The 11,463-nt window shown below is 38.6% G+C and overlaps 3 protein-coding genes across 3 annotated transcripts in view; 1 reads left to right on the top strand and 2 right to left on the bottom strand.

Moving 5' to 3' along the window:
- The window catches only part of LOC129773200 (uncharacterized), a 90,810-nt gene extending 88,758 nt beyond the window's left edge, over positions 1–2,052 (bottom strand). The window contains exons 1-2 of the mRNA XM_055776787.1: positions 1,713–2,052; positions 1,025–1,424 (exon numbers count right to left, since the gene is read on the bottom strand). Coding sequence (XP_055632762.1) covers positions 1,025–1,424; positions 1,713–1,771 — 459 coding nt within the window. The 5' untranslated portion in view covers positions 1,772–2,052. The remainder of the gene's footprint in view (positions 1–1,024; positions 1,425–1,712) is intronic.
- Positions 2,053–6,244: 4,192 nt separating this feature from the next.
- On the top strand, positions 6,245–7,335 carry LOC129776914 (calcium and integrin-binding protein 1-like). The gene is made up of 5 exons (XM_055782857.1): positions 6,245–6,478; positions 6,546–6,790; positions 6,850–6,959; positions 7,019–7,110; positions 7,168–7,335. Exons 1-5 carry the CDS (start codon positions 6,393–6,395, stop codon positions 7,187–7,189), a joined length of 555 nt encoding a protein of 184 aa, XP_055638832.1. The 5' UTR covers positions 6,245–6,392; the 3' UTR covers positions 7,190–7,335.
- LOC129776916 (putative oligosaccharyltransferase complex subunit CG9662) lies at positions 7,280–8,063 on the bottom strand. Its single transcript, XM_055782858.1, has 3 exons — positions 7,794–8,063; positions 7,666–7,739; positions 7,280–7,607 (listed from the first exon to the last, which is right to left on the bottom strand). The coding sequence occupies exons 1-3, from the start codon at positions 7,933–7,935 to the stop codon at positions 7,371–7,373; spliced, it is 453 nt and encodes a 150-aa protein (XP_055638833.1). The 5' UTR covers positions 7,936–8,063; the 3' UTR covers positions 7,280–7,370.
- Positions 8,064–11,463: the final 3,400 nt, after the last annotated feature.

The following is an 11,463-nucleotide window of genomic DNA, read 5'->3' on the forward strand; positions in this document are numbered from 1 at the left end:
AACGCTTGAAAGGCGATCATCAAGTCACTTTTTTGTTGCCAAGTTGGACTTGCAGTTTTCTCTAGCTGCTTCTAAAGTCCGCATCTCTGTCTTTTCGATTTAATCCTTATCTGATTTTCCGCAGAACTTCTTGAGCTCCCGTCCAATTTCAAGCTCAAGTTCTTTCATTATTTTTAAAACGCCTTGTAGAACGTCATTGCAGTTTCAGGTTGCTATATTTGCTGTAATTTCCAAAACTTTAGATTTTTGGTTGCATGCATCAATATTGCAAATCCACCGCTCTGGTCACGATAGTAAGCGAATCAAGTTGTTCGAATCTTTGATCGACAAATGCGCATAGGACCAATTCAAAAATTTGATATATCCCTATATTATATTGTTTGATACCATTGATGGCCAGGAGGATATCCATTCCCGTAAGCGGCTGATGTATGTGTCGCGCGCATTCTTCACGCGCTCTATAAGCAAAGACTTGGGACTATTAATTGGCTTGTGACTTTGGAACGGAGCATCGGGCAAACATGGGACCAAAACTACAGTAAAGTAGACATCCCAGAGAACATTTTAAGCCAGAAATATTTTTTATGTTTTTTTTTTTATTTCCATAGTGTACTACCCCCTTAACCCTGTTTCAATTTATGAACACTATTGTTTAATGATGCTTTTTATCATTACTCAGTATCAATTGCAAATATTTTGTCTGATACTGTAGACGACGGAGTGTAGACACAGAGATTGGGACAATTTGTTGGAATCCCCACGATGAAAACAATTCACAAACACAAAAAAAACGAATAAATAATAGATCCAGTAGTTTTGTTTTCCGTTAGTTTGATAAATTTTACATTCGATGCACGATGAAGACAAATACACATCTTCACTATACAAAACATGTACTTTTTTTTGTGCACAAGCGACTGGCGATTGCGCGCTGCTCTTATCAAGTTCTATAACCCAGAGAGGAAAACAAAATCGATAAAGAATAATGGCGTCAGAGACCACGTCAATCTTAATTCAAACTCACCCGTTGTTTGTGATGCCGCGTTGGTAGAAACCGCCTGCAGAAAATAGCCTCGTTCAAATCCGGTGGCGATTCCAACCGCACTGGCCTCTCAACAAACACATCCTTCTTCCAAGAGCTTTTCCTGCGACTCACTCTCCCCACCCCATGCTTCGACTTCACATGTCGCACAACCGATTCATCATCATCACTTCTGAATATCCCATCGAACTCACTCGCAACCTGTGAACTTCGTTCGCGTGACCTCGGAAGATTCGCTTCCGAAAGTGGCTTATTAGTGGTGATCCCCTCCGTCGATTCCTCCGGAGGTTCATGCTCGCGATGAACCGACGGTAAATGCTGCTCCTTGTGCTGACTCAGTGGTTTCGACGCTTCCGATGCCACGAGAATAAACAACAGGCCGCTAGAAAAAAACGGAGAAAAAATATTCGTTAAATGATTATAAAATATAGTTTATTTCAACCTCAAACCAATCGACGGTAGCATAAACATATATTGCATCATCAAGAAGAGAAAGAGAGTCCTTGAAAATCTTGTGTGGGAGGTGAACGGAAAACAAAAGCGTAAGCAGGTGAAGAAAAAAAAACAAAAAGCTGTTTGTGCAAGTCATAAAAAGAGATTTTCCTTTTTGCCAGCTATCGATAGAAAGACAAGACCTTTATATCTATGGAATCCATACCATTCAACCTACCTGGAAACAAACGAGACAATCAGAAGAGTGCAGTAGGTAAAACAAAGACTAGATTTCATTCTTTCGGCAAATTTCGTTCTTTTTCACTCCGCGACGCGATAAATCATTTAAAAAGGGTGCTCGCTTCGAGCATACGCATCGGTTGAGCGCTTATTTAGACGTGCATTGTAAATGTTCGATAACTTTTATCTAGTAATAACCACAGTATCTAGACGTGGGCTTTATAAACTCCCACAAACACCTAAATTGGGAAAAGTATTCACTATTCGCCTTTGGGAAAATAAAAATTGCAATCGCGTATCACGCACTCTACTACACAAACTAGATTCTCTCAGCACGACTTGACAGTTGTATGCTTTGGCGAAAACACCGCGAGGGCAGCTTTGACGTGTGGCGCTTTTGTTTGTGCTAACCCGAATAAAAAGTAGGTATTTGCACCAACTTGAATTTTTAAGTTATGTTTTCATATTTAAATTTACTTTTTCATACTTCAATAATTCAAAATTTCTATTAATTTGCCATTATCCGGATAGAGTTTACTATAGGGTATTTAGAAATCAAAACTGAAATTTTTGGATGATTTCATCAGTTTTGTATTTTTGATCTATATGAACATACTCAAGATTGACTATTTCAAAATCCAGACGTGTTCCCGATATATACCTGAACGAAACTGAAAGTGATTATTCAATATCAGACCAAGATGAAAGCGTTCCATAATATCTGAGGAGGAACAACGCTATAGAGGCGACTTTTCTGGCCGCAAATATTATACTAACATTCCTATCCTTCCTCTGGTAACTGTGAGACATGGCTTCTTCTTCTTGAATGGCGTTAACGTTCCCTGTGGAACTTTTGCCGTCTCAACGTATGCATTAACTAGCGTCATTTATTAATACTTAGTTGAGATTTTCTAAGCCAAATAACACGCCTTGAATGTATTCCGAGGGGCAAGCTCTAGAATACGCGTGATCACAGTGCAAGTCGAAGGAAATTTCTTTGACGAAAAAATCCCCCGGCCAGAACGGGAATCGAGCCCGAACACCCGGCATGATAATGTGAGACGCTAACCACTCGGCCACGGGTGAGACATGGCTAGTGTCGTTATTAATTATTTGAAGGTCGAATCATCAAAACTTGCACAATGAGAATGGATTTTTTACTCCCAATCGCTATTGACCACATTCTTCGTGCACTTTCGCTGGTTCAGACCAACCACGGAGAGCAACTACGAAGTGTATCTACCCAAGCTCAAGTTTAAATTCAAAAGGCACAACCTGGACCCTGTTGCATAATCAGCCTCATAACATTAGTTATAAGCTACAAATCTAGAAACTACAAGTGCTAAGTGCTAACAAAATGCGTTACATAAAAATCTCACGTCGGACTAATAACGTTAGTACTTTTATTAAGGTGGCCGTTCACTGTTTGACCGAAGTTCAAATATTTAACACTTTTCGGCAGAAAAAAATTGGTCAAAATTTAGTACAAATTCCATGTTTGGCAAAAATATTTTACAACCATAATTACACCTATTTGTTTTTGTCAAAAATTTGACATAAATCTATTTGGCCAAATACAGCTATTTGGAGTGAATTCCAAACACGGTTATGTACTATTGTTTGCCGAGTCGGGTACTATTTTGTGTGCGTTTGCTGTCATTTTTCAACGAAAAAATATTTGTTGATAAAAACGACTACTGCCACTGAAGACGTCATATGAATGAATGAATGTACGAATAAATTTATGCGATATTTTATTCAAATTAATTAATGAAATTGTGTTCTCTTAAATAGGAATGATTATTCTTATAAAAGAAACTATCGCACACATACACACATACGTTTTATTGGCAACAGCTGAACGCTTGTCATGATTCTTCACACGGGTTATTGTGCGAACTTTGAAGGCGGCCACATTGATGAACTTCTTTTCCGTCTTTGCCATATTGGCGTTGCCCTGGACGTTGTCCAATCGGGCGCCCAGCTGCAGCACATTCCGCAGAAAGCCGTTCACCGACAGATGCACGTTCATTCCGAACTCCAGCGCGTTCCGGAGACAGATTAATTGATGATGGAGAGATCACGTGTCCAGCAGCAGAGCTTCCTTGCCGAACTAGATACAAATCTCCGGCGAGATATCTTCCTCCAGATAACGGTTGACGCGCACGCTGCACCTTGCGGTCACGTTTGGCGCGATACTTGTGGGCATCGGTGGACAGCTTCTTAGTGGCTTCGATCAAATCGGAAAGTTCCTCGTCAAGGAAGTCATCGTCCGTTAAGAGCGGAACTGTGAAGAGCAGCAGCATCGGTGTTGGTACTGCTCGATATGTTGTCTCCTTCGAGATAGCTGCCGAAGAAAATTCCGTTGAAAATTCCGACTCTTCATCAGTAGCAGCAAATCTCTAATATAATACGAACCAAGGAAATTGAACAAAATCAAAGCCATACAACACTCGGTCCGGACGTCGTGCCGAGATCAAGATTTTCATGAACTCCGAACGTAAATTATATAACAATTGCTGCGAACGTTGGAGGACTTCAATCTGAAGAACTCTCTTCAGTCTCTTCAAGGATTTGAGTAGTATTCGTAACGACACAATTCCAAAAACTACTTACTTTATTCATATTATCTTGGGTTTTTATACAATTTCATTCTATCCTAAATCTAATCTAAATTTAAATTTAAAAAAAGAGAAAACTATAAATTTACTTGCCTCTTTGCATATAACTCCTTTACCTTTCGCTTATATGTGATTCACCATATACAGTTCCTGGCTAAAGCTTATCTATGATTCTTCACTGCATTCTAAGGGCAACGGAGCCTACCGCGATAAGAAATGTGTGTGATCTTCCCTTTCCGTTATTTTATTGCATTGTGTTTTATTGAACCCGCTATCGATAGGTAAGATTGTTATTTTATAACCGTACACACGGTTCGCTATTATCATATAATGTTTTTCTTCTGTCCTTTTTACGATCGTTTATGATATTAAAATTGAATTGCCAATTTCTTTCGATTTCTTACATTGATTAAAAACTGATTAAAACTAAATTAGAAATTTTTCATTTTTATTCAATACTAGCTGAATTGGCAAACTTCGTCCCGCCCAAATTGACGTTCTCTTCAAATTAATCTTTTTGAAGGCTGAGGCGAATAAACTTGTAGTTTAAAGCTTCTATAACAGAAAGTGAATATATCAATAAGTTCGCAGTGGCTGTCAACAAACATGGTGGTGTGAAGCAATTAAAGGTGGAAACAGAATGCCACGTTATTCGTTGCTTCTCATCAGCTGTCATTGCTTGCGTTTTGTACTAAAACATTCGCCCGACGCAGTCTGTTGATTCAGTCACAATCTTGCATTCGCGTCTCCACAAAAACAAAAAAACAAAAATAAAATGAAATTCGTATGAAAATCTTGTTCTTGTTGTGTCCACGGATCAGTTGAATGTATTTAAAAACAACACATTGACATATCCGCGCTGGCGGCATTGAGCTTCATTTACTAGTTTAGGGGAGCGTGAAAGAATAGCTGATTTTCAGTCGGAATGAACACGTTTTCAAAATTAAAATTATCAATGAAAATTAGCTTTTCCATATCAAACTAGTATTCTAATCAAATGAAAAACATTTTTGTTTGCAGGTGGTGAAAAAGTCTCATACGAAAATTGTTTATGAAAACAACTCTATGTTATGATGAAAAAATTCAGCAACAATGTTGGAATTGTTTAGCCATATAGTTGAATGAAAGTCAGAAACACGTGTTTCAAGTAATCAAATAACATGATGCGAAAAATTTCATTCAAATTTTAGAATTTAAAAACCGGTTTCGTGTCTTCTAATCTGATAGGGATTACACTAGCGAATTTGGGACCCAAATTATGGCCCTAATTTGAAGTTGCCGCCAGACGTCGATACTATGCCATTGTCATCGCGAATTCGGCGCAAGCAGTTTAGAACAAATGTTAGCGTTTAGTACAACGATACTAATGACGCAACACATTGTTGTGTTCGACTAAATGGAAACACACATATTTAAAATAAAGTGTCAACGCACAATTGTCGCAATGTGACGCATAGCGCGGCATTCTGGTCCTACCTTAAGTCTATCTATTACCTTATTTTATGCCGTGTGAATGCTTGAAAAGCGTCAAAACAAGCGTTATTCCACCTGAAAATCCATTTCCACTATAGAACAAAATTGCACTAACATCAAATGGACTAAAAACGCTTATCAGAATGTAATTGAAAAAAAAGGAAATTCTCCCTTCAGAGTTTTTTGGATTTTTTCCAATTTTTCTCTCCTCTATATTGATCTGAGGGAAAGGACGAATACAATAAAATAAAGACAGTTCAAATCGGACTTTTCCTTCTTAGGTTTTGTGCTTCCCAACACATTTAGCTTTCCATTTTTATTTTATAAAGATGAAAATAAAGACACTTTTTCATATGATACGAAAACTTAAAAAAATATGTGACATCCCTAGACGGGGAAGCTACGCCCTTTTAACGTTTTATTAGCTGTATGTTGACAGTTAATAGCTGATTTAATATTCCAATAGGAATTTCAACAAAAACAATTGTTTAGTCTATAAAAATTTTCTCTTGTTTTTGTTGTAGACTAAAGTTCCCCGAGGAAATGCTCAATTAACAGTAACGACTATCAATTTAAACGCTGAAATGGGTCAGGTAAAGAGCCAATTTACAGACGAGGAGCTACAAGACTACGAGGACCTCACATACTTCACCAAGAAAGAAATTCTTTAGTAAGTGTACACCACACCTATCAATTTGCAATTAAATGCAAAGTACTTCCTCCTGAATCATTCACAGCGCGCACAAGAAGTTCAAGAGTCTTGCCCCGGAAAAAGTGGGTCACAATAAAAATGCCCGTCTATCAATGAATAAAATTCTCCAATACCCGGAGCTACGCGTTAATCCCTTTGGGGATCGGATCTGCAAAGTATTCAGCTCAAACAACGTGGAAATATCGTTCGAAGACTTTCTCGACATGATGTCGGTATTCTCCGATGCAGCACCGAAGTCCGTGAAGGCCGAGCATGCATTTAGGATTTTTGGTAGGTGCAGGATAGTCAGCCTGGACAATTTTTTTTCAATGCGTCGAATGTTTTTTCAGATTTTGATGGAGATGATATGATTGGAAAGAACGATCTGAAGCAAGTCATACAAAGATTAACCGGATACAATAATGCCCTAAGTGATAGCGATATTGATCAATTAATAACGGTAATCATATCATCGATATAAACAGTTTATTGCAACTAATGTATTTTAATAATCGTCAGAATATCTTGGAGGAAGCCGATTTGGATGATGATGGGGCCCTCTCATTCGCCGAATTCGAACATATTATTGATAAATCTTCCGATTTTACAAAGTAATACAGTGAATCCTTATCAGAATTCAGTTATAATGAGTTTTTCCATCGTTTTAGCTCTTTCCGCATTAGACTGTGAACAAAAAACCGCCAGCTCAAATATATTTCCCGAAAGCTAAATTCTCGAATATGGATAAATTCTCAACAGATATTACATATGCAACATAGATTTGGACATTTTATATCTTTTATTCTGTAGAATAAATGCGCATAGCAAATGACGAACGATAATTGCTTTAAATTTACGTTAAACTGAAATATTAGGGCTGCAGATACCCTGGAAGCTTCATTCTCATAAATATCCACGTCGTGAAAAACGAAACCAAAATAAAGATGAAACCCATTGCTATTAGAAGTATTTTGTTAAGCTTCGGTTTACCGGGCGTGTGGGTTTGATCCATTATGATAAAACCAAGACCTCCAATCGTGAACAGGAAGCTGCTAGCAAGTCCCTCCATTATATACTGGCCATTGACGCGATATGGCATGAAAGCAACCTACAGAAGAATGAATATTTTAATTTGATCCCAATACATGTGAAAAAATCAATCTTACAGGACGGGTGTGGCCATGCTCATCTGTTGTGGATCCCACACTCGGAGGTTCAACAATCACGTCGTAGATTATTCCTTCATAAAAAATTTCAATTATCGAATATAAAAAAAATCATGAACCTATCATACCTCCTGTTACCAAAAAGTACGAAAGCAACACGAATGAGAAAACAGTCATTGCCGATGGCTGCTGTATCCAGGACGGTCGCTTAAGTTTGAGATTCGGTACCTCGAACAGCATAAATGGCACACTGTACAATGCTTCGATCATTTTCGTGGATGGGATAGAAATCTTAGTGCTAGAAACTTTCAGGTTTATTGCTTATTTTGCTCGATAAAATATACAACTACTCCCTATATTTCGGCACCGGTACACTCACAAATAAATGACGTGCCAAACATAAGATGACAGTTGCGCAAATGTGCCAGCATGCTAGGGATTGGACACATGATGCTGTCAGTGAAACCAAGGCGCCTAGAAGTATATCCTAAGGTGGGCCAACTTGCTAAAACCACTCTTCAGCCATATTGGAAGTCTACTGTGTTTTGTTTGTAAACAAAACTCAATACGCTAGTGCTGAAGCTCACTCGTGATCAGTCTGTCTCTTTCGCGCTACAAGCAAATAATTCCCCTTCTGCTTTCTTCCGTACTGTTTTCATATACCGCTCCCCTAACCAACTTAGTGACGAAACGGCCTCACCTAGTACCAGTGTTTGGATTTCGATTAAAATCGAATGATACACAATGTGTCATGCAAGTAAACTCTCACCAACATATAACCAAATATGAGAGGATCATTCAGATACTTGTATGAATGTCAGTAATCACATGTGTAATATTTAGTGACTAAACTAAGAGAGGAACGAAGACTGTTGATTGCATATCCGATCTGTATCAAACATCGCATACCATTTTCGAAGCCTGCATACAAGTTTGAACCACATATATCGTCCCATTTTACTATAGCGAAACCCACTGTACAGAAAAGTGCAAAGCAATAAATGATACAAGAAAAATTACGTCATCATTTAGTCACCATTTGCGGAGAGCAGCGAATGGGAAAAGAGATAAAACGCGAGAGTTTTTGCTTCTCACTGGAGCGGTGTTGCTAGTAAAACTATGCGGTCTATATGAATATATATATTTCAAGGGATAGCGGCGTTAAAAATGGAAAATATAATCTGACTACCCTTCCCTTAGCCTCTGTCGAGCTAAATAATCATATAGTTTGCACTCTCTGAGACTTAAAAATCAGGATCTGCTACATTAGCTGAATATGAATCTTTCGCTTTGCGTGGTCCGTACGGTCCTGCTGTTTCATGATGCGTGGAGAGGTCGATATGCATAAGTTAGAGGCAAACAAGAAAATAAGCTTTCTGATCAAAAGCGTATATGATAGCTTTGCTTGCATGCTGGTGTGCAATAAAGTGCGAGCCGATGCAGAGTTGTCTCGTTCTCTTTTGTGTCGTGATTTGCAACACATAACAACAAAAGAATACCGCTGGGGGAAATGTTTCCTGAAAGATCATATTTGAACGAACGAAAGCGATTTTTTCAAACACTGCCTAGTACCATAGACCCGTCTTGAGTGAAACCAAGTTGCTTGAAATTGCTTGTCTTTATCAAGGCGCCTAGAAGTATATCCTAAGGTGAGGTCGTTTCGTCACTAAGTTGGTTAGGGGAGCGGTATATGAAAACAGTACGGAAGAAAGCAGAAGGGGAATTATTTGCTTGTAGCGTGAAAGGGACAGACTGATCATGAACGAACTTCGGCACTAGCGTATTGTGTTCTGTTTACAAACAAAACACAGTAGACTTCCAAGATGGCTGAAGAGTGGTTTCAGCAAGTTGGCCCACCTTAGGTTATACTTCTAGGCGCCTTGGTCTTATAAGAGCCCCCGCACACTACAGACTTTTTTTCAGCCTACAGTTTGGTCGGATCGGCCTCCTGGTGCAAAAACCAACCCAACTGAATCGGTGTAATGTGCGCACATGCATACCTCTCCGTACTGATTAAGAAGCCGACCGAACTATCGGTCGACAAGTCAGTCTGCAGTCTGCGGGGGCTCTAATGCCATGGACCAATGGGTACATATAGAGGTGGAGCAGTAGGCGAAGTATATCTGTATTGGCAAGCAAAATATCGTGTCGTTATTATTTGCTTTCAATATGGAATGTATATGAAAGGAATAAAACAATGCTGCAAGTTCTCACGGTTGCATGATAATTTGACGATTGTATCGTGGCTTATTACGATTATTTGTGTGGTGAAAAGGCCCATAGAGAAATCGCATGCTTAGTTCTTGAAATCAGTAACATTTTTGGTGAAATTTTGATTAATTTGTGATTATTCTCTCACAACATACACACCGACACTCAAAGCCTTCGAAACGTACACTTCATAAGGTTAAAATAATAAAACTTCGTTTGTTTCTGTGAACGTGGGGGAGTAAAAATGGCACATGTAAATATCACTTTTATCCGTCTTTTTCGACTCCACAAATATTCACGTGACTTCACAAATATTCACTGCAAACTATCACATTAGCCTCATATTCAGCGGAATCTCCAAAAAATGTACGTACGTATGGATACGGTGGGCAATCAAAGATAAACACAAGGACTGACGTCACTTTTTGAGAAATAGTGATGGCAGCGCATGCCATCGAAACTCTACCATCTTCATTACCTTTTTTCCGGAAAATTGCTATGGACAGACATACAGCAGTACCGAGATGAAGAATAGAAGGTGGTAAGGTTCACGGGTTTTGGTTGTGTTGAACTTTGATTGTATTAGTAGCCAGGAAGATAGGAAGTTCACATATCAGGCACACCAGTCACTTACTCAAATGGTACAAAATTGAAAGTGTCAATGAATAACGTTGAAAGAGGAATTACAGAAGCTAATTACATATTTCCAAAAAATATTTTTCGCATTACATTCATCATTTTAAAAAATCAGAACATGTCCAGAACTAAAATATTTCATTTTTCTTTTATTTCTTCTTATATCAGAATTAGTGTTCTAATGTCTATTATGTTTGGATTTTAGAGCAAATTCATGGAAGTTTATCTCTTGTCAGCAATTTTAATTACTTTGTAATAAGAGTGCTGAGCACTTCATCCTTCTAAAACAAGGATGCAAGCGTTGAACTTTTCGTCTCAATTTAAGTCATACGGAGTCAATAAAACTTATTTTTTAAATACATTTTACACGAAAAAAATTGCAACCTTTATTCCCATGCACTGTCAAATGTTTCTCCGTAAAAAACGATTCTGTGATTCTGACTTTGCTCATTTAAGTTTTTGGTCGACGTAACGAGAAGTAAAATTTAATTGAAATTTAGTTTAGAACACCTCAATAATACTGAAATTTTAGTTTCTGCTAAAATGTCAGTTGGGCCCTTATTATTTTGAACGCTTGCATTGATTCAAGAAAAAAAAACTAGTTCGTTCAGTTCGATTATTTTTAACAGACTTATCTCACTTCTTAACTAGGCGAACCTAGCCAGAATTTTCACCTGCCCCCGGGCTTCTGAATGCCAAAGGGGGACTAGGCTCTGCGGAATGCACGTATCTGCATGCTCGTGCTGTTTCAGTCCTGACCGAGAAATTGTCGGACAATCGCGCAGGTGCTAAGGATGACCGACTTTTGGATGCCGGCCAATTCCTTCTCCATATTCAACACCTTTAGCGCTTCCAGAAGTGTCTTCGGGACAATTCCAGTTCCAGAGAGAACGACTGGAACAATTCTTGGGACCTCCCTTAGCCCCCACAGTTCCTTGAGCTCCACGGCCA

This window comes from Toxorhynchites rutilus, chromosome 3 (genome assembly GCF_029784135.1).
Source record: "Toxorhynchites rutilus septentrionalis strain SRP chromosome 3, ASM2978413v1, whole genome shotgun sequence".
Classification (NCBI taxonomy): domain Eukaryota; kingdom Metazoa; phylum Arthropoda; class Insecta; order Diptera; family Culicidae; genus Toxorhynchites; species Toxorhynchites rutilus.